The sequence below is a fragment of the Benincasa hispida genome, chromosome 9 (assembly GCF_027475165.1).
Source record: "Benincasa hispida cultivar pf3 chromosome 9, pf3_genome.v1.1, whole genome shotgun sequence".
NCBI lineage: Eukaryota > Viridiplantae > Streptophyta > Magnoliopsida > Cucurbitales > Cucurbitaceae > Benincasa > Benincasa hispida.
Window position 1 is genome coordinate 43,344,011 of NC_143486.1, and position 17,869 is coordinate 43,361,879.

General features: G+C 29.8%; 2 protein-coding genes across 2 annotated transcripts; both read right to left on the reverse strand.

Moving 5' to 3' along the window:
- Positions 1 to 5,680: 5,680 nt before the first annotated feature.
- On the reverse strand, positions 5,681 to 6,813 carry LOC150033830 (uncharacterized). The gene is made up of 3 exons (XM_090318257.1): positions 6,606 to 6,813; positions 6,427 to 6,534; positions 5,681 to 5,877 (listed from the first exon to the last, which is right to left on the reverse strand). The coding sequence occupies exons 1-3, from the start codon at positions 6,714 to 6,716 to the stop codon at positions 5,776 to 5,778; spliced, it is 321 nt and encodes a 106-aa protein (XP_090174383.1). The 5' UTR covers positions 6,717 to 6,813; the 3' UTR covers positions 5,681 to 5,775.
- Positions 6,814 to 12,796: 5,983 nt separating this feature from the next.
- LOC120085320 (Acyl-CoA N-acyltransferases (NAT) superfamily protein) lies at positions 12,797 to 17,667 on the reverse strand. Its single transcript, XM_039041251.2, has 4 exons — positions 17,141 to 17,667; positions 15,938 to 15,990; positions 14,425 to 14,595; positions 12,797 to 13,026 (listed from the first exon to the last, which is right to left on the reverse strand). The coding sequence occupies exons 1-4, from the start codon at positions 17,510 to 17,512 to the stop codon at positions 12,813 to 12,815; spliced, it is 810 nt and encodes a 269-aa protein (XP_038897179.1). The 5' UTR covers positions 17,513 to 17,667; the 3' UTR covers positions 12,797 to 12,812.
- Between the last annotated feature and the right edge of the window lie 202 nt (positions 17,668 to 17,869).

Genomic DNA, 17,869 nt, shown 5'->3' on the forward strand with positions numbered 1-17,869 from the left:
CTTCCAAAGAAAAGATGTGGCCACTATGTTAAAACCCTGGAATCAACCCTTAAAGAAGCAATCTCTCTATTTATCCCTGTTTCGGGAAAGGAGTGAATTCTATCTTGTGGATTGAGCTCCAAGCTCCCAGATTAGACAAGTCCCCAAAAAGGAAGGAATGTTGAGTTGGCAATCTTGCCACTCTCACCCATACTAATCAAAGGACCGCCCTCAAAGGCAGGAGTTCTCAAAACACTCAAGATTAAGGTCGTGTCACCTATGGTCGTTTAGGTGAGATGTAAGTCTCTAGTATCAATGGCGTTATATATAGAGTCTAGTTATCTCCTGGTCCGGTCTTATACAAACTCTTTGTATATGACACCCCCACTCGCACGTCTCCACATGAATGGTCAGAATCTACCATCTGTAGTAGTTTACAATACTTGCAAACCTCTACAAAACGGGCCGTATCTGTAGTGTCAATTAAGTTGAACAATTGTTCGGCCGCTGTATATGCAACTGGGAGATCTTGTACTCTCTGTTCATATAACTTTTTTTTGCCCACAGTTTCAAACCTTCGACAAAATAGAAAACTTTGTCCTTTTCAGACATATCCCATATGTCCAACATCAGCCCGAAAAATTATTTCACATAGTTTCTAATAGTGCTAGTATGTTTCAATTTTTGTAGCTTACGTCTTGCCAAAATTTCAACATTTTCAGGGAAGAACTGAGAATGCAACTCCTGTTCAGTCTCTCCTACATGTCGATGGTGCACCGACCCTCTTGGATGTCTAGGAAATAGGACCTCCACCATAACTTGGCATCCTCTACTAGATGTATTGTCGTCAAAGTGATCTTAGACTCTTCAGTAGTTGTGTTCGTAGCTCTGAAATACTGCTTCATATCAAAGATAAAATTTTCTAGTGCTTTCACATCATGAGCCCTACAAAAGGGCTTAGGCTCAGGTACTTTTATGCTGTTTAATTGGACTGCACCCCCAGTTGGGGTCTGGTTTCCCTCCCCTCTCATGGTAAGGTTAACTCTTACACTGATGTCCATGATCTTTTCCTAGACGACATCGAGAGTGGCTCGAAAAACTTCGGATAACTCGGTCACCATCTGAATTATCACTTTTTGTGAGTTGTGTAGTTCTTCAACACGCTCTTCCATAGAGGCAATAGAGTTCGAGGAGCCATCCCACGCTAGAAATTACTGGTTCTCATAACTTTTTCTTTTAGAGTCTCAAGCCTTGTTAACAATTCCTTGACGGGCATTCCGTCCAAACGACTAGCCATCGCATCAATTTCATCAGCCTTGTCAGGGACTTCTTGTAACCGAGTTTCTAGGAACCGAACCTGATCCGAAACTTCTATTAGATAGAGCATTTCCTCTCCTATCTAAACTAATCAGTCAACATGGGACTTTTCCAATTGTTTCGTAGTAGACATGATCAGAGCTTCTCGACTTCACGAGCCAACCTGGCTCTGATACCAACTGTCACAATCGCTCTTTTGGAAGCTTTACTTAGCGATTGTGCGACACTTGTTCCTGCTCGAGAACAAGTCAGTCAATTCGAATTCAGATCGCTGATAGCACATCAAGAGCCTCTCATATCTCCACTCCCGTTTTAGAGAAAACGATTTTTGAAAACGTATTTAGAAGAAAAGGTTTTCGCAAATGTTTGAAAGCATGATTTGAGCAAGGAAAGATTGTAGTAGGCTAGAAAGCAATGAGCACTAACAACGACTTTATAGCATACTACACCGAGTATGAGGATATGATGATTAGTCTTACCCCTATATAGTGCATTCTGAACAAAAAGACATTTGTCACCCTTGCATATTGAATTGGGCGAGCAATCATATACTAAGAAAAGTACATAGAAAGTTGAAAGAAATCGAACTCGAGATTTTCATGAGCAGCAGAATATAGATCATTCCAAATTCTAATCATGAATGAACATTACAAATTATAGTTGTACACAAAACATACAGTTATGCAATTGTTACAAAAATTATAGCATGAACAACTACAAATGAACAAGGTAAAAGTTACAAACATTTGTAGACTCGTCTCCATGCTCACTCGAACATAGCAACCTCGAACGCTCGAACAACACGACCGCAACACTGCATGAACACTTCGTGCTCGAACTCAGTGATCGCCTCGGTCACGAACACTCCAGCAAGAACACGAACGGCCTCCACAGAACCTCGACGGTGTCAAGTTGAGTATGACTCCACCAAGAAGGTTACCTTGGTATTCTCGGTGTGAGAATCCAAAGGGTGGACTCTGTTCGGACTTGGTTTGAGGCAAACGAAGAAGGAATAAACAATCATGTATACGATTGGGAAAGTGGGAGAAGATAAAAACCTATCGCATAGGTCAATGTCTAATCATTTAACTAAAACTAAGCAATCGTCTAGCAAAAGTTAAGTGATCGTTTAGCTCATCGTTTAGCTCAGTGTCTGTCACCTACAAAACACTACACAATCGTTTACTAAAACACGTTGTCGCTTAGTAAATCAGTATTTACTTTACAAGCGCCATGAGTTTCTTTTTCGAGAGAGAAAACTCAAAAACAACTTTTACCTTTTGTAAAAACTTACTAAAATTAGGGAAAAAAAATTCCTTTTTAACTCACGATTACCATGAATCAACAATAACCACTCACTCAATTGGTTATTAAAGAAAACGAATTAATTATTCAATAATTAATATTATTATAAATATAAATGATAACCAACTTATCATATTATATTTATAACCTATAGTTTTAATATTCCATCTCATGAAACATATAAACCATAGTTCTTTTTCTATTCCATGGTACTTAATATAAATCTCATTTACATCAATCCTACACTAGATGTATCTCATACATCACACCGATTATAACATATATAATCAAAATACCTCTCGTCAATTTGACCATTTCAAATCATGAATCCATTAAGCTACCAAGGGGACCTTATGGACCTATAGCTCGAAGCTCCAATGATATGTGAATAACTGACGAAACTCTTTAGTCACGAAATCCACCATCTGTTAACTGCCAAGCACTCCACTAAAGACCGACAACTGAACTCTCCTTACCACAGATATATTATGTGCCATCTTAACCAATCAGCAGTGCGACAACCCTTCACAGATCGCTCGTAAGTACACTTCGGCCAATAACTGTTATGCCCCTATAGTTACATCTATCTCCTTAACTACCACTAATCCCTCTAATGAACATAAGTCATAGTCCTACTATGACTAAGTCCTCTCTTCCAAAGAGAAGTTAGTAGTCCCCTTAAGAGACCAATCTCTCTACTTATCTCTGCTTCAGGAAAGAAGTGAATTCCATCTTGTGGATTGAGTTCCCAGCTCCCAGATCAGACAAGTCCCAAAAAGGTAGGCATGTTGAGTTGGCAATCTAGTCACTCTCACCCATACTAATCAAAAGACTGCCCTCAAAGGCAGGAGTTCCAAAATACTCAGGATTGAGGTCGTGTCACCTATGATCGTTTAGGTGAGATGCAAGTCTCTAGTATCAACGACGTTATATACAGGGTCTAGTCATCTCATGGTCCAGGTCTTATACAAACTCTTTGTATAGGACACCCCGCTCGCACGTCTCCACATGAATGGTTAGGATCTACCATCTGTAGTAGTTTACAACACTTGCAAACCTCTACAAAGCGGGTCGTATTCGTAGTGTCACCAGGATCAGGTATCCCACCTTAATCCTTATACTACAGACCTATTTAGGTTATCACTTAAGGCATGATTCACTTGTATATCACATATACATACTTAAGTTCACATAAGATAACCAAGGAGTTTTGTTTATTGGATATGAGTAAATGTCAGAATTAAATAACACTTATTTATTCATTAAACAATGTGTATCTTTACAAAACAACGCGACTCCGAGAGAATTAGGACATCAATCCCAACAAAAGTAACTATCTAACTAGCAAGATGAAATACATAGGATGAAAACATGGTAAAAAGAGGTGGAGGTGGACATGCGGCCATGAGCAACATGTCCTGGACAAGCATGGCTATGACACCTAACATACCTACAACATTAAAAAAGAGAGAGAGAGAGAGAATATTCTAAGGATAAGTTTAGTAACCTTGGAGACTAATTTCTTTTAGTAGTGGCTGAATATTCTGTTCCCAACAAAAATACTGTAAAAAGAGAGGAAAAAAAAAAAGAATTGTTAGCAAAGAACAAAAGAAGTAAATATATATATACATATATATATAAAAGTTTTATTCTTAGAAAAATAAAAGCAAAAAAAAATAGAAAAAACGAAATAAGAGAAATAAGAGAAGAAAAAAGGAAAAAGGAAGACGAAAAAAGCATGAAAAGAAAAAGTAAGAAGAAAAATGTGTGTGTGTGGGGGGGGGGGGGGGGGGGGGGGGGGAGAAGAAAAAATTGAGAAGAAAGAAGTGAAGAAATGGAAGACGAGGAAGGAGAATGAGAATGAAGTATGGGTTGAACCCTATTTATGGAGGTTAATATTGGATTTAAGTTCCAAATTTAATCTAGATTTTCTATTAAAATCTTATATCTTTAGAAAATTTTGATATAATTTGAATCAAATTATCATATCTATTTAAAATTGAAAAAGAATGAAATTGTCTCAAAATCCAACCTAAATTTGATATACTTTGATACATTTCGAAAGATACATTCGGACAACTCCATATTTATCTGATATTTGAAACTGACCAAACCAGTATCCAAATTTTAATTCATCTCAAATTTAAACAAAAAATTTGTTAGCAAATCATATTCAAGGTATTGATTGAGTTTGAATTTTATCTCAAATGATAAAGATGGAGCAATATTCAAATTTTATGGAAAGTTTTTAAATCAAGATTGGGATATATTTTTAAAGGGGCACTTTCGAAAGAAAATAGTGAATTATATTGAATAAAGATTGAATAATTCGAAATTGATTGCACTTGATATTAAAAAGAAAAACAAATAATGAATTATGTTACAGTAGAAATTGTTAGTTGAATCAAATGATATATTTTCAAAGGATTAGATGTCAATGGTATGTGGGAGTATTGTCCAGACCCAGATTTAAATTCAATAGTTGATCTACATGACAGAAATGGTGTAAAATAGACAAAATTAAGAACAAAAGTATGAAACGAAGATTTTAATAAGTTCAATCCTATCATTTGACTTTGTTATTCGTATATATTTTATGAAAATTATTATGAGAATCACAAATGACTTGATTTAAGTATTTAAAGAAGATCAAGCTATTATGAACACAATGAATTTAGTCCGAAGGTGTAAAGAAAGATCGAAAACAACAAGAGAATTTTCATGGGTTATGTTGTTGGATGTGGTTTTTGATGAAATATTTCTAATTTGAGGACGACAAAGACGAAAATCTCAACCAATTACAAGAGTTGAATAATTTTTTTACTGAAATAAGTATGTGACATATATGAATCTTAGTAATTCATTTGCTACTTTAGATAGACAAAAACTTAGCTAACTTTGCTCAATTTTATCCAAGATACTTTTTAACTATCAAAATTTTTATGCTTTAAAATCAACTTCAAAATAAAGTTATTGATATGTGTTCAAATATCGAGTTTGTTGAACTAAGAAAACAACCGTGGTCGTGTAGCAAAAATGGTCATGAAAATTTATAGAGCAAAATTGTAATGCATTAAATAAGCTAGATGTTTTTCTTTTCATTCATTTAATAAATTACTCATTAGTTTCTTCAACCAAACCACATTTTAAAAGATTTGGAAAGTAATTAAAGTATTAAGAGAGCTGCTGCTCATTGTCTTCTTGCTTGTGAAACTTCCAAACTGAAGCCATTATCCCATAAGATGCCCAATATTTAGGGTCCTCAATTTTTTGCCCCTGCCATCAACAAACTCTAAATTTTACTTATTCAAGTACTAATGGTAAACAAAACCTAATTCTAAACGCACTTTAAATTATTAATATATTCAAAAGTGTTGAAGGAAAACAATGCTTTAAAACATTATTGGACCATGATTTGAAATTATGATTAAACAGTTTAGGCGTGTACATGATCTGCAACTTTGTACGTGTTCCATAATATACATATTAGTTTTCAAGATTGGAAATTATTATTAAGAATCAAACACAAAGTTTCTTCAGAATTAAGGATAAAATATATTGAAAGAACTCGTATTGATTTGTAGGAACGATCTTCAATCTAAAAGAAAAAGAAAAGCCTCGTATTATCACGGGACATATTAGGTCATCAAGTATCAAATATAAATCCTCAAATTTGGTCCCAATCTTAGACCCAAATCGTTACGAATAATATAATCGATCTTCAATAAAATTGAAAGCCTACCCTAGTCCATTCTAATTGACTCCAAAGGTCTCAAACACTCTCATTTATATATTTTTTTGAAAAAAAAAAAATAATAATCTTACATTGCGCTTAGGGTTGCACTTTGGGATTTTGAGAATCTTAAATTCTTGTGGTGTATCTTGTAGATACTTTTTCAGCTTCTCATCATTCAAGGAATCCACCATTTTTATCTATAAAAAAGGGAATTTTTTCTATTTCATGGAAAATAAAGTAAAATAAAATAGAAGAAAATAATCATTACCCAATTTGTAAGTTGATCCAAGTCTTTGTGGAGTTGAATTTCTTCTTTATCAATCAGTTCTTTCTTTTGCTCCCATGGAATAATATTGCCCTTCTTAATCTTCTTCTTCATTTCTGAAAATTCATTTTCTTTCTTTTTTTCTTCTTTGGCTAAGAGAATAATTCATCTCAGTTTTAGACTAAACAAAAAGGGGATTGAAACTGAAGTTTTAAAGTAACAAAATAATGCCTATAAAATGGAGTTACAAACAGTTGTAATGATGATATTTACATATATGCATTTAAAGGCTTCTCTAATTTTGGCTCCATTATTGTTCTTAAAATATTAAAATATTACAATCTGTTTTCATACTTTGTCCTTTTCTTCTTTGATAATCTTGCCCTTTCAATTTTTCAGGAAAAAACAAAGTTAAATGTAGAATTGTGTGTAAGGTTAATGTATACATTTATTGTAACGACTTAGATCATATTCGAAATTTGGATTTGGCTGTATTCTTCTGTGCGACTTTACAGTGGTTAATATTTGAAAAGCTGCTAAAAGTAAGACTACATCCCATAAACCAACGCAAGATAAACACACTTAACTTTAAAATTTTTATATAAAATCGAGTTACTAAAAAAGAATATGCAGACAGAATCTTGCACGTTTTTATTCTAAATATTTTTTAAAAAGTTATGTATAATATTGTAATAAGTTACTTGCCACATCTCCAATTTTGAGTAATCTACCTTAGAATCATTTACTTGATTTCTAAAGAAGAATCAAGTTGCACTCTTTTGTTTTATAGTTAACCTCCCCTCTTTAAGGGTTTTTTTTTTAAAAAAAAAATTTCGACAGATTCGAATTTTTGACCTTTTGAACAGAGTATATATTTCAAACAACTGAGTGGTTGAGTGGTTGATTAATGTAAAATTACTTCTTTTGCCAGCTACTTGCCTTTCCTCATCACTTCCATTCCTTATCAAATTTCTCTTCCATGTCAATATGATCGAGAACATAAAATGTTTTATTTTCCTATCCCCAAAATTGAAATGGAAAAAGAAAATTAAAGTAAATTGTAAAAATCACTCTAAAATATGATGGTAATTGCAATTATACCTTTAAAGTTTCAATGCTAAAAATTGAGTCCCTATACTTATATAAGTAAGAAAATAAGTGTATATGGGTTGGGTTGAGGGTGTTTTTTAGACCAATCCAAAAGTTCAGGTGAGCAGGGTTAGCAACTCAAATGATCCAAATAAAATCTCCAACCCAACCCAACCCAACCCTTAAAATTCGAGTTGGTTGGATTAGGTTATCGGGTTATAACTTATTTTTTCTTTTCAATTAAAAATATGTAAATTTATATATAACACATGACTAATAACTAAAATCTCATAAAATGTAAATATAAAATACCAAATATTTATAATATTTATTACAAACTTTAAATAAAAACAAATATCATAACAATTTAAAAAATATATATTAAAAATTTACAAATTAAACAATACAAAGTAATCAACATTTAAACAAAGAGAAATATATATAATATATTTTATCAATATATATAAAATTTGGGTTGGGTTAGATCAACCCAAATTTTTTGGATATTTGTAATAGATAGTAGAATAATAAAAAAAAACTAAAAATATATTACATCTTAAAAATATTTGCAAATATGTATGAGTTAACTAGTCAATCTTTGAATTTTTTTTTTAATTTCTATTTTCGCCCCCTCTTCTTTTATCTTGTTGCACATTTTTTTAGTCTTTTTATTATCTTTCTTTTCTTCTATTTTTGCTTCTTCCCTCACTTTTTTCATTTTTCATTTTTCTTTTTCTTTTTCTTTGGTTTTTGTTTTTTTTTTATTTAATTTTCTTTCCTTTCTTCAGTTTTTGCTTCTTCTCTTTCTCTTATTTTTAAAATTTTTCTTTCCTTTATTTGAATTTTTTTCTTCTTCCCTTTTTTTCACAAGAATTATGAGGCTGAGTTTCGTATCCAATACTTGAAAGTACTCAATTCAAAAATGACTTGACACCAACAAGCCAATCATCAAGTTTGATTATTATAACAAATAATAAATATAAATAGCAAATGAAAGTCTATCAATAATAGCTACTAATATTTTCTATTATTGATAGCTTAATCATTGATTATATTTTCATAGTTAGTAGCCATTTATAGAAATCTACCATTGATAGCCAACTTAGTGAATTTAATTAATAAAGTTGAATCTCAAACTAAAATGTAAGTGGAATACCTATAAGTTATAACTAATAGCATGTTTAACAGTGATACAAGCTAACATTGAAAAGAAAATGGACTTTTAAATGTTTAGAAAGGACAAAAAAGCGGCAAAAAGGTGTTCAGTGGCTATGATTGATAGAAGCTACTACTGATAGCATGTTATTATGATAGAAGCTAATATTAATAGCATGTTATCGATGCTACTCGATAGCACGTTATCAGTGATAGAAGCTACCCGATAGCACGTTATCGGTGATAGAAGCTACCACTGATAGCACGTTATCGGTAATATAGAACTATCACTGATAGCATAATATTAGTGAGATCATTAATAGCATCTTATCAATGATGTTATCAGTGAAGAAGCTATCACTGATAACCATAATATGAATGATATTAGTGATATCGGTGATAGAACTTAAGTGATATATAAATATCGAGTTTCTTTTAAAGGTGATAACCAGTTATAGAAGTCTATCATTGATAGCCTTAAGTGTTAATATTTCAAGGTTGATTCTAATTGATGAAAGTTTATCAGTGTAGCGAATGGTAGCTGCTATCAGTAATAGCCATGATAAAAGATATTATTAGTGATAACTACTGTGGTAATCAAAGTTGTTGGTTTTCTTTCAAAGTTGATCACTATTTATAAATCTATCATTGATAGCCACTGATAGCAAGTATTAATATTTCAAGGTTGATTCCAATCGATGAAAATATATCAATAATAGCTACTGATAATTGATACCAAATTTAAAGCTAATATTTCAAGATTGTATTAATTTTTCTCAAATTGAAAGTTATCGCTGATAGCAACTATCATCGATAGCAATTGATAGAAGCTATCGGCGATAGAAGCTGATAGTAGCTAACAGTAGCTATCACTGATAATTGCTATCAGTTATAGCTTTTAATTTGAGAAAACTGGGAAGAAGCGAGTAAAATGATGGCTATGCATGGATTTTTTTAGTCTTTTACCATTTTTTTTATCTATATATGCAATTATTTTATTCTTGTACTACATATTCTATTATTTTGGGCTTGAATTCTATTTATGCAACTAGCCCAATTTTTTTAGCCAACCCACAACCTAATCCAACCCAACAAAAATAGAAAAAGTTTAACTCAACCCAACCCAAAAACAAAATTAACTCAACTCAACCCTTCCATTTTGAGTTAGATAGTCTAGGTTATTCGGTTGTCGGGTTATTTAAACACTCGTAATCAAAACTGAACCCTTAAGCTTACATAATTGTATAAATTGTAAAATTTATATAAATTTGAAGTTCAATTTTTATCATTTGTGGGTCCAATATCTATAATTATTATAAGCTTGAAGGTCCAACTTTTAATTCTTGTAGAAGTTTAAGAGCCCATTTTTACAATTGAAAGCTAGATAGTGTATTGGCAACTAGTAATTTTTACAATTTGCTCAACAAATTAAGTAGCTTCATATTGCATTTCATTATTTGAAATGAGAACATTCTTTTGCTTGCATTAGAGAAAAAAAATTCTCCTATATTTCTGTTTGATTATATTTGTTAGAATATAATTAAATAGGTTGTTTTAATTTGTCAAGTGTAATAGGGTTAAATGATAATTGACTTAACGTAGTAGACTTAATTGAACGGTAAATGGCATAACCTTTTCTTTAAAGATTGAAGATTCAATGCATCATCTTCGAAAATGTTCTACTAAGAAAAAGTGACAACTGACTTATATATTGAAATATTTTGGATGGATTTTATGTTGTTTGTCTTAATTACCTAGGCACTTGGAAAATCTACAAATTTGTTGGTTGCGTTTGAGTTTAGAGTTGATGTATATCAACTAGGGGCTATTTGGGGCGCTGAGATGATGTAGGATATCTAGAGTTCTAATATCTAGAGAGTTTTGATGTCTATGTTTGGGGTGCAGAGTTGTGTTGTCTGAGTTCATATGTCTATGTTTGGGTGCGCAGAGTTTGTTATGTCTGAGTTCATAAGTCAGTGCTTAGGTGTGCAGAGTTCATATGTTAGTGATATCTGGTTCAGTTTTTTGTACTCTAAAATAATTTGTCTGTATGAATACTATTTTTTTAAAAAAATCTTATAATTCAATTATTCTATCAATTCAGTTTTTTGTATTCAATTATTGTCTTTTAAATAATTCTTTATTATTGTTGTTTAAAAAAACTCAGTCAAAATTTAAGATTAATTGTAAACAGACAACGAAATACCAACACTTAAAAATACAAAATTTAATTTTAAGTCAAAGATGGACATACCGACTTTTTTCTACTTTTTCCACATTTTAATACTAAACATATATATAGTTTTCAATCATGACTTGAATTTTGAAAAGAGTCTTCAAAAGTAAGACAAATAAAAAATAAAAATAAACGAGAAAAAATAATATTTATAAATTTAATTTTTAAAAACTATCGAGAACCAAAGGGTTATGAATGATGAATTAAATATTTTAGTGAGGCATTTACAAAACCTTAGGGATTTCGTTGAGGATTTTCTTATATATACTCACAGATGAGTTTTTTATTGAGATTTTATAATGGGTTTTCGAATAGTAGATTTTAAATGTTGATGTTGTATATGAAGAGATTTTTTTTATATTTTTGAGAAATTGTGTACAAAGGTTTAATCCAAAATATTGTGAATTTTTTAATAGGCATTATACAGATAAATAATTATTAATATACTCTATCACGTGACACTATAGGAAAAAACTATGTATGTAAATTGAATGTAAAAAATGGGTGCATGGAACTAGATTGAAATACCATGGTTTCTTAATAAAATGGATATAGTGGAAAAAATTACACCCGAAGTATAATGAAATAAACCCAAGAAAAGAATAAAGAAATAAAAACGTAAGTGAGCCATAGGAAGGGAGGTGAGAGTGACAGTGGAGTATGAGAATGGAGGAGATATAGGAAGTGGGGGTGGAGAAGTTGAGAGAGTTGTTAAATGAGGGTTACTGTGCACATGTTGGAGGAAGTGAAAAAGGAGAGATAGTATACCAATAGGCCAAACAGTGATATAGAAGCTATATCAACTCCCCATATAAGATATTGGACCCCTAAACAAACCCTCGATATGATAGGTAGCATGTCATTTTTTTTCTTTTTTCTTGTATTAGCATTACCTATAGATTTTTTTTCTTTTTTCTTTTTGCTTTTACTTGGTGTGGCTAGTATATTTGATCACTAATTAGCACTATTTTTTAGTATTAGGATGTTTCGTAAAATTAACCTTTAACTATCTTAGGTTATGTATTCTAGATTTCTAACCAAATATTTGAGAGCGTATATATATTTTCTCTTCATGTGTGTTCAAATCCAATTTTCAGGAAAAGCTCTTTCAAAATTTCAAAAATTAAATTTTACAAAAAAGTTTTTACTAAATTTTTTTAAGAAATATTTTTTCGTTTTTTCTAAGTTTGATAATAGACTCTATAGTTTAGTTTGGATGTATTCTCGGCATGTCAATAAGTTTAAAAAAATAATCTCAGACAAAGTGTAAAATACCATATAACCCAATTTTGATCAAATTAGGCTTAAATTGTCATGATGAAGACACACATGATAAATTTGAAGATGAAAAAAAGAAGACAAATCTCAAATAAACAACTCAAATTTAACCTAAGTTTCGAAAAACTTTTCCTTCTTTTCCATTATATATTTTGTCTTCACCTTGAATTAGAAATGATTCCATCAATAAAATCTTCCATTAATTTTTCCTTAAGAGATGTAATGAATCGAGTCATCTACTTTTTGAGATGTATTATGGTGTCTCATATGCTAAGAGGTACAGTTTGACATAGAAAGAAATTTCAATACCCTATTTTGCTATACACATTATGATTGTGTGTTTAGACTCTAACGATAGTGCGTTTTGTCTATGATCATGATCAATATACTTGAGCTAGACTTGAATTGGGTTGTGAATAGATATTTAAAAGCAAAGTTAAGGAAAAATGAAACTAGAGCTTTTTAATCATAGTAACACAACGTTTTCTTCCAATCCAAGTAGATTTCCAAAGAGGGTCAACATAGTAAACTTGATAGCCTGCTTTACTATACAAGTTACGAGCCCCATAATCATCTTCATATGCACTTAATGCCAAAAACTTGAATCCCCAAACCTTACCAAGCATGTCACACCCCTTCAATAGTGCCGTTGCTACTTTACGTCTTCTGTGTAAGTAAAATGTCAAAATAATTAAGAACGTTGTTATGAAATTGACAAATAAAATTAAACATAAATCATAACAGTAGAGAATCAATGTAAAGGTAGAGAAAATATCACATAATAGATTTAGAGGCATCTCTCCTATAGATCATAAGGTAAAAAACGTAAATAATATAAACAACATAAATACAAATATTAATAATAAAAAAATACTAAATAAAACCAACAAATTTTAGTAACAAAGAAAAATTAACTGTCAAAGAAAGCATAGCTCCAAAGTTCAAATTTTTCGTGTACCTAAAATAAATAAAAACTTTGATATTGATTTAAACTATAATTATAGTATTTAGATTAGCAATTAATGTACATATTGTTTATTGATTTTTGCCATGTAAGCAATATTTTTTAGTATTTGATCTAAAGTGAATTTAGACCAACGATCTTATTTTAATTTGGATCATATGGTTCAAAAGTTTGGGTTGGAATTTTGAAATTTATTACCTTACAAATTTACTCCTTAAATTTTTATATTCGTAGGAAATAGGTCGGTAAACTTTCAATTTTGTGCTTAAGAATATTTAATAAGTCTCTTAATTAACCTTCAATTATTTCATGTCTATAATTTGATTATATACACATATTTATAAGATAATGAGTGTATATCTTGGTTTGTACTAGATGTTGCATTCTCATATGTCTACACTTGTGTTGTTGTATTTGTTATTATATACACATATCCAGCAACAATATTCAACAATATATTGTTGTATATTACGTTGGATATGTGTGTATAATAACATTGTTATATCCACTATATATTTATATAAACTAAAGATATAAAAAAGAGACTCGTACCACATTTTTTAATATCAATTCTTATTATTTTTAATTTTCATTGATTTTAATTAGAAACTCCTAACAAAATTAAAAATTACGTGACCTATTAAATATTTTTTAAATCTAAGTACCTATTAGACACGAGATAAAATTTATAAATCTAGTGAACATTTTGTTCATATTTAGGATTCTAATAAAATCAAATAGGAAAGTTTAAATACTAAATTTGTAATTTAAAACTAGTGTGTTATTTACATGACAATGGATGAGATTTTCATTAATTTGTTTTACTTAGTGTATTAAGGTCTAAAAACAATGTAAAAAAAATACAAAATAAAGAGTAGTTTTTTAACCATTTAAAGATGACTTGGATAAATTTAAAATAGGGGTATTCAACGAATCCGACAACTTGCAAAACTCGACTAACCCAACCTGAACGATAAGGATTGGGTTGAGTTGAGTGAAACCAACTGATTTGATCCCGTTCTTAGGTTCAAACCGAATTGAAACAAAGGGAAAAAGTAGTAGGATGGGAAGTAAATTAAGTAATTGGAAAATGTAAAAACCTGGCAGTTTGTGCGACGGCGATTCCAGTTACAAAGAGATATTCCTTTTCGCCGGCGGGAAGGAGACGCTTTACTTTCAAATCTCCGGCCACCGTCACGTCCACCACTCCCACAAAATTGTATTCATCTTTACAACTTTCACTTTCCGGCTCCGCCACCAAACAAGCATACCTTTCATAAAAACCAACCATTTCAATTTATTACCTACTTCAAAATATTGTATAAAGAAATCACAAAAAATTTCGATCAAAGAATATTACAGTTTACTATTTTGTGTAAATAGTATCTCTTATTTTTCTATTTTAAAAATTTTCTTAAAATCAAAATAAAATTATACCTTTATTATTTTTAAGATATATCGGATGCGTCTTAATTTTATATTAAAAAATCTTTTTCAACCCTAAATGTGCCTAATTGATCGTTATATTTTTCAATATTTTTTCTAAAAAGTTTCCGAACTATTCGATTATTAGAAAAAAAAAAAAAATTAGATATATCGGATATAAAATTAAAAATTTGCATCTATCAAAACTTTTACCGTTTAGTTTTATCTCTAATAAATTCATCAATTTCGAAATTATCTAATGGGACAAAAACTTGTTAGATGAAAGATGTATTAAATATTATTAAATTCTAAGAACTTATTAGGTCTGTGAATCTAGAAACTTGTTAACCTTTTTTAAAGATCATACACTTAATTTCACATTTAAAGATAGAAATTTAATTTCATATAGATTAGTGATGCAATAAACCTAAAATGAAAGTTCAAGAATCAATAAGACAAAATTATTTGAAAAAATGTAAAATAATTCTTTAAAATAAAATTCTATTATTAAAAATTTTAAAGGAAAATTCTTTACAATAAAATTCCCCTTTAAAATAAAATAAAATTCTTTAAAAATGGAAAATCAAAACTTTAAATTCAAGATTAATAATTAATTAAAGTAAAATAAGAAAAATAAAATAAAATGTAACTTGTGTGAGTAATATAAATAATAAGTATTTTAACTTAAAAGTGTAAAATGTATTAATTCTTTAAAAAAGGTGTAAAAATGTATTAATTTAATTTTTTTAAGTTTTATTTTAATTATATTTTGAAAAATATTCATCAGCATCGAAAATTTGGCATACTCATATGCATAATATTAAATTTTTATTGACATGTCGATATTTTCATCGATATTTCCACGTATTTATTATTTCGATATCGATATGAGAGGTAAATCGATATTTTAATTATATCATAGAAAAATCTACGAAGCACAAAAAAATTAGCATCAAAATATCTAATATAAATAATAGATAGGTTAACTTGTTGAAAGTCATAAAATGTTTATTTACTAATATAAATTTATTTTTTAAATTTTTTAATAATTTTTGCAAAAATATATATTGAATCAACATGTCATCTATATTTTTTCGAATTTTTCATAAAATTGAAATTTTAATATTTTTGTCAACATCGATATTTTAAACCTTGTTGATATGATAAAATTATTATAAAAAAAATTACCTGTCTGGAGGATAATTTTTCAATCGGTAAATCAGCGCTGAAAGCACTTCTGCCTGTAAGAAAACTACATATTTTTTCAATGTGATTTTTGTAAATTATTTGAAGAATACAAATTACATTTTCTTCAGCGTTAAAAATTACAAAAGAAAAAACTCGTTTTTTTTTTCCCTTTTACAAGGATAATGTTCAATCACTATTAAAATATAACTCAAATTGAAATTCTTAAATTAAACTCAATTAAGCTGATGCTATGAGGAATTTTAAAATTAGTTTAATCCAAATTTAAAATAACTTTTGCAGAATTTATACCATGACAAAAGAGAAGGAAACAATTCAAGAATTAACCAAATAATTTGAATAAAAATATACCAAATGGTATCTAATTTTTTTCTAAATTACTACTCTATTCCTATATATATATTAATCAAAATGCTACTTGAATCATGAAACTCAATTTTTGCTTGATTCATATTTTCTTATATTTTTCTTTTTTAAAAAAATATATAGATGGGAGGAATCGAAAATTTGACCTCGAGATGGATAATACAAACTACTAATTTCGAGATGGATAATACAAACTACTAATTGAGTTATACTTATTTTAATCATGATTATTCATTTCTTATCAAAATTTAACTTTTAAAACAAAAATAACTTGATTAAAAACTTTTATTACAAGGAGGCTAAATTGGAAATTTTAAATTAAAAAATTTCATTCTTATCAAATTTTAGCATATTTTCTCAAGATAAAGACTTAATTAAAAACTTGGAAAAAAACATTCATTCTTGGTCCTTATTAGAGTCTAGTTTTTATTTTGTCTTAAATTTTAAAATATTACAATTTTAGACCTTCAATTTTTTAGTTTGATTTTAATTTAATATTTATAATTCAAAACGTTACAATTTTACTTTATAGATTTAAATATTATTTTAATTAGATCCCAAATTTCCAAGATTTACATTTTTAATCGCAATTTTTACTAAATAATTACTTTCACGGATAATTTTTATCTACTAAATTAAAAGAATTATAATTAATTGAATTTGATTAATTTTAAAATTTCATTTCATAACTCTTTTACATTAATTTTAAAACTTCTAATACAATGAGGCTAAATTGAAAAGTTCTTAGAAAGATTTAAAGAAGAAATTAAAAGATTATATATATAAAAAAACCAAGAAAATGAGAAAAGGGGGAAAAACCTGGAAAAATTGGAAGAAAAAATCGTTGAAAAGAAGAACAGGTTCATGAAAAGCTTCGGCTTGAATTCTTGCAACCGCTCTCAAATCATCTTCTTCTTCAATCAATTTTCTCACATTCCATCCAAATTCTCTCGCCAAATACTCATTTTCATTAATTTCTTCCAACATTCCGATCGATTCCTCCGCCGTCGTCGGACTCGAATAATCACTACTACACCGCAAAACAACCGCCGATCTCACCTTAATTCCTCCATTTCTCCAGATCGCACAGCCGCCGGTGCCGGAATTCACTCTCGCCAGAACCGCCGTGCGCGGTGGCTCTGAGCGGAGATGCGGCGAAACTCGGAGGGGATTTGGAAGCAAATGAACCATTCTTGGAAGGGGATTAGGTCGTCGTCGTTGAAACCGCGGTCAATCGTCGCGTTTATTGTTTCAATTTTTTAATTTGAAAACTCTTATTTTAATTTTTTTTCAAAATATATATAAATATTTATTTTGAGGTGATGCATTGGGAAAGTGGAGATAAGGTTTTTGGATTTCTCAGTGGCTGAGATTTGTTGCTTATTGGCGACCCTAGACTCAACCACCCACGTGGAAATTACAATTTCGTGGGGGTTAAAAATGGGTTAAATTAAAATTTTCATCGAGAAAATTGAAATTTAGTTCCTATCATGTTAAATTTTAATTATGAATAGTAGGGATAAAATTTTAACTTTCATCCAATAATCT

What these genes read in the sequence shown, in the direction of transcription:
- LOC150033830 (XM_090318257.1), bottom strand. Translation starts at nt 6,716, where the DNA reads ATGAAGAAGAAGATTAAGAAGGGCAATATTATTCCATGGGAGCAAAAG. An exon ending in TGGATCAACTTACAAATTGG is followed by an intron (nt 6,535 to 6,605) that starts GTAATGATTATT and finishes CCTTTTTTATAG; the next exon opens with ATAAAAATGGTGGATTCCTT. An exon ending in AGTGCAACCCTAAGCGCAAT is followed by an intron (nt 5,878 to 6,426) that starts GTAAGATTATTA and finishes TGTTGATGGCAG; the next exon opens with GGGCAAAAAATTGAGGACCC.
- LOC120085320 (XM_039041251.2), bottom strand. Translation starts at nt 17,512, where the DNA reads ATGGTTCATTTGCTTCCAAATCCCCTCCGAGTTTCGCCGCATCTCCGC. An exon ending in TTTTCTTCCAATTTTTCCAG is followed by an intron (nt 15,991 to 17,140) that starts GTTTTTCCCCCT and finishes GTTTTCTTACAG; the next exon opens with GCAGAAGTGCTTTCAGCGCT. An exon ending in GCCGTCGCACAAACTGCCAG is followed by an intron (nt 13,027 to 14,424) that starts GTTTTTACATTT and finishes TTACTTACACAG; the next exon opens with AAGACGTAAAGTAGCAACGG.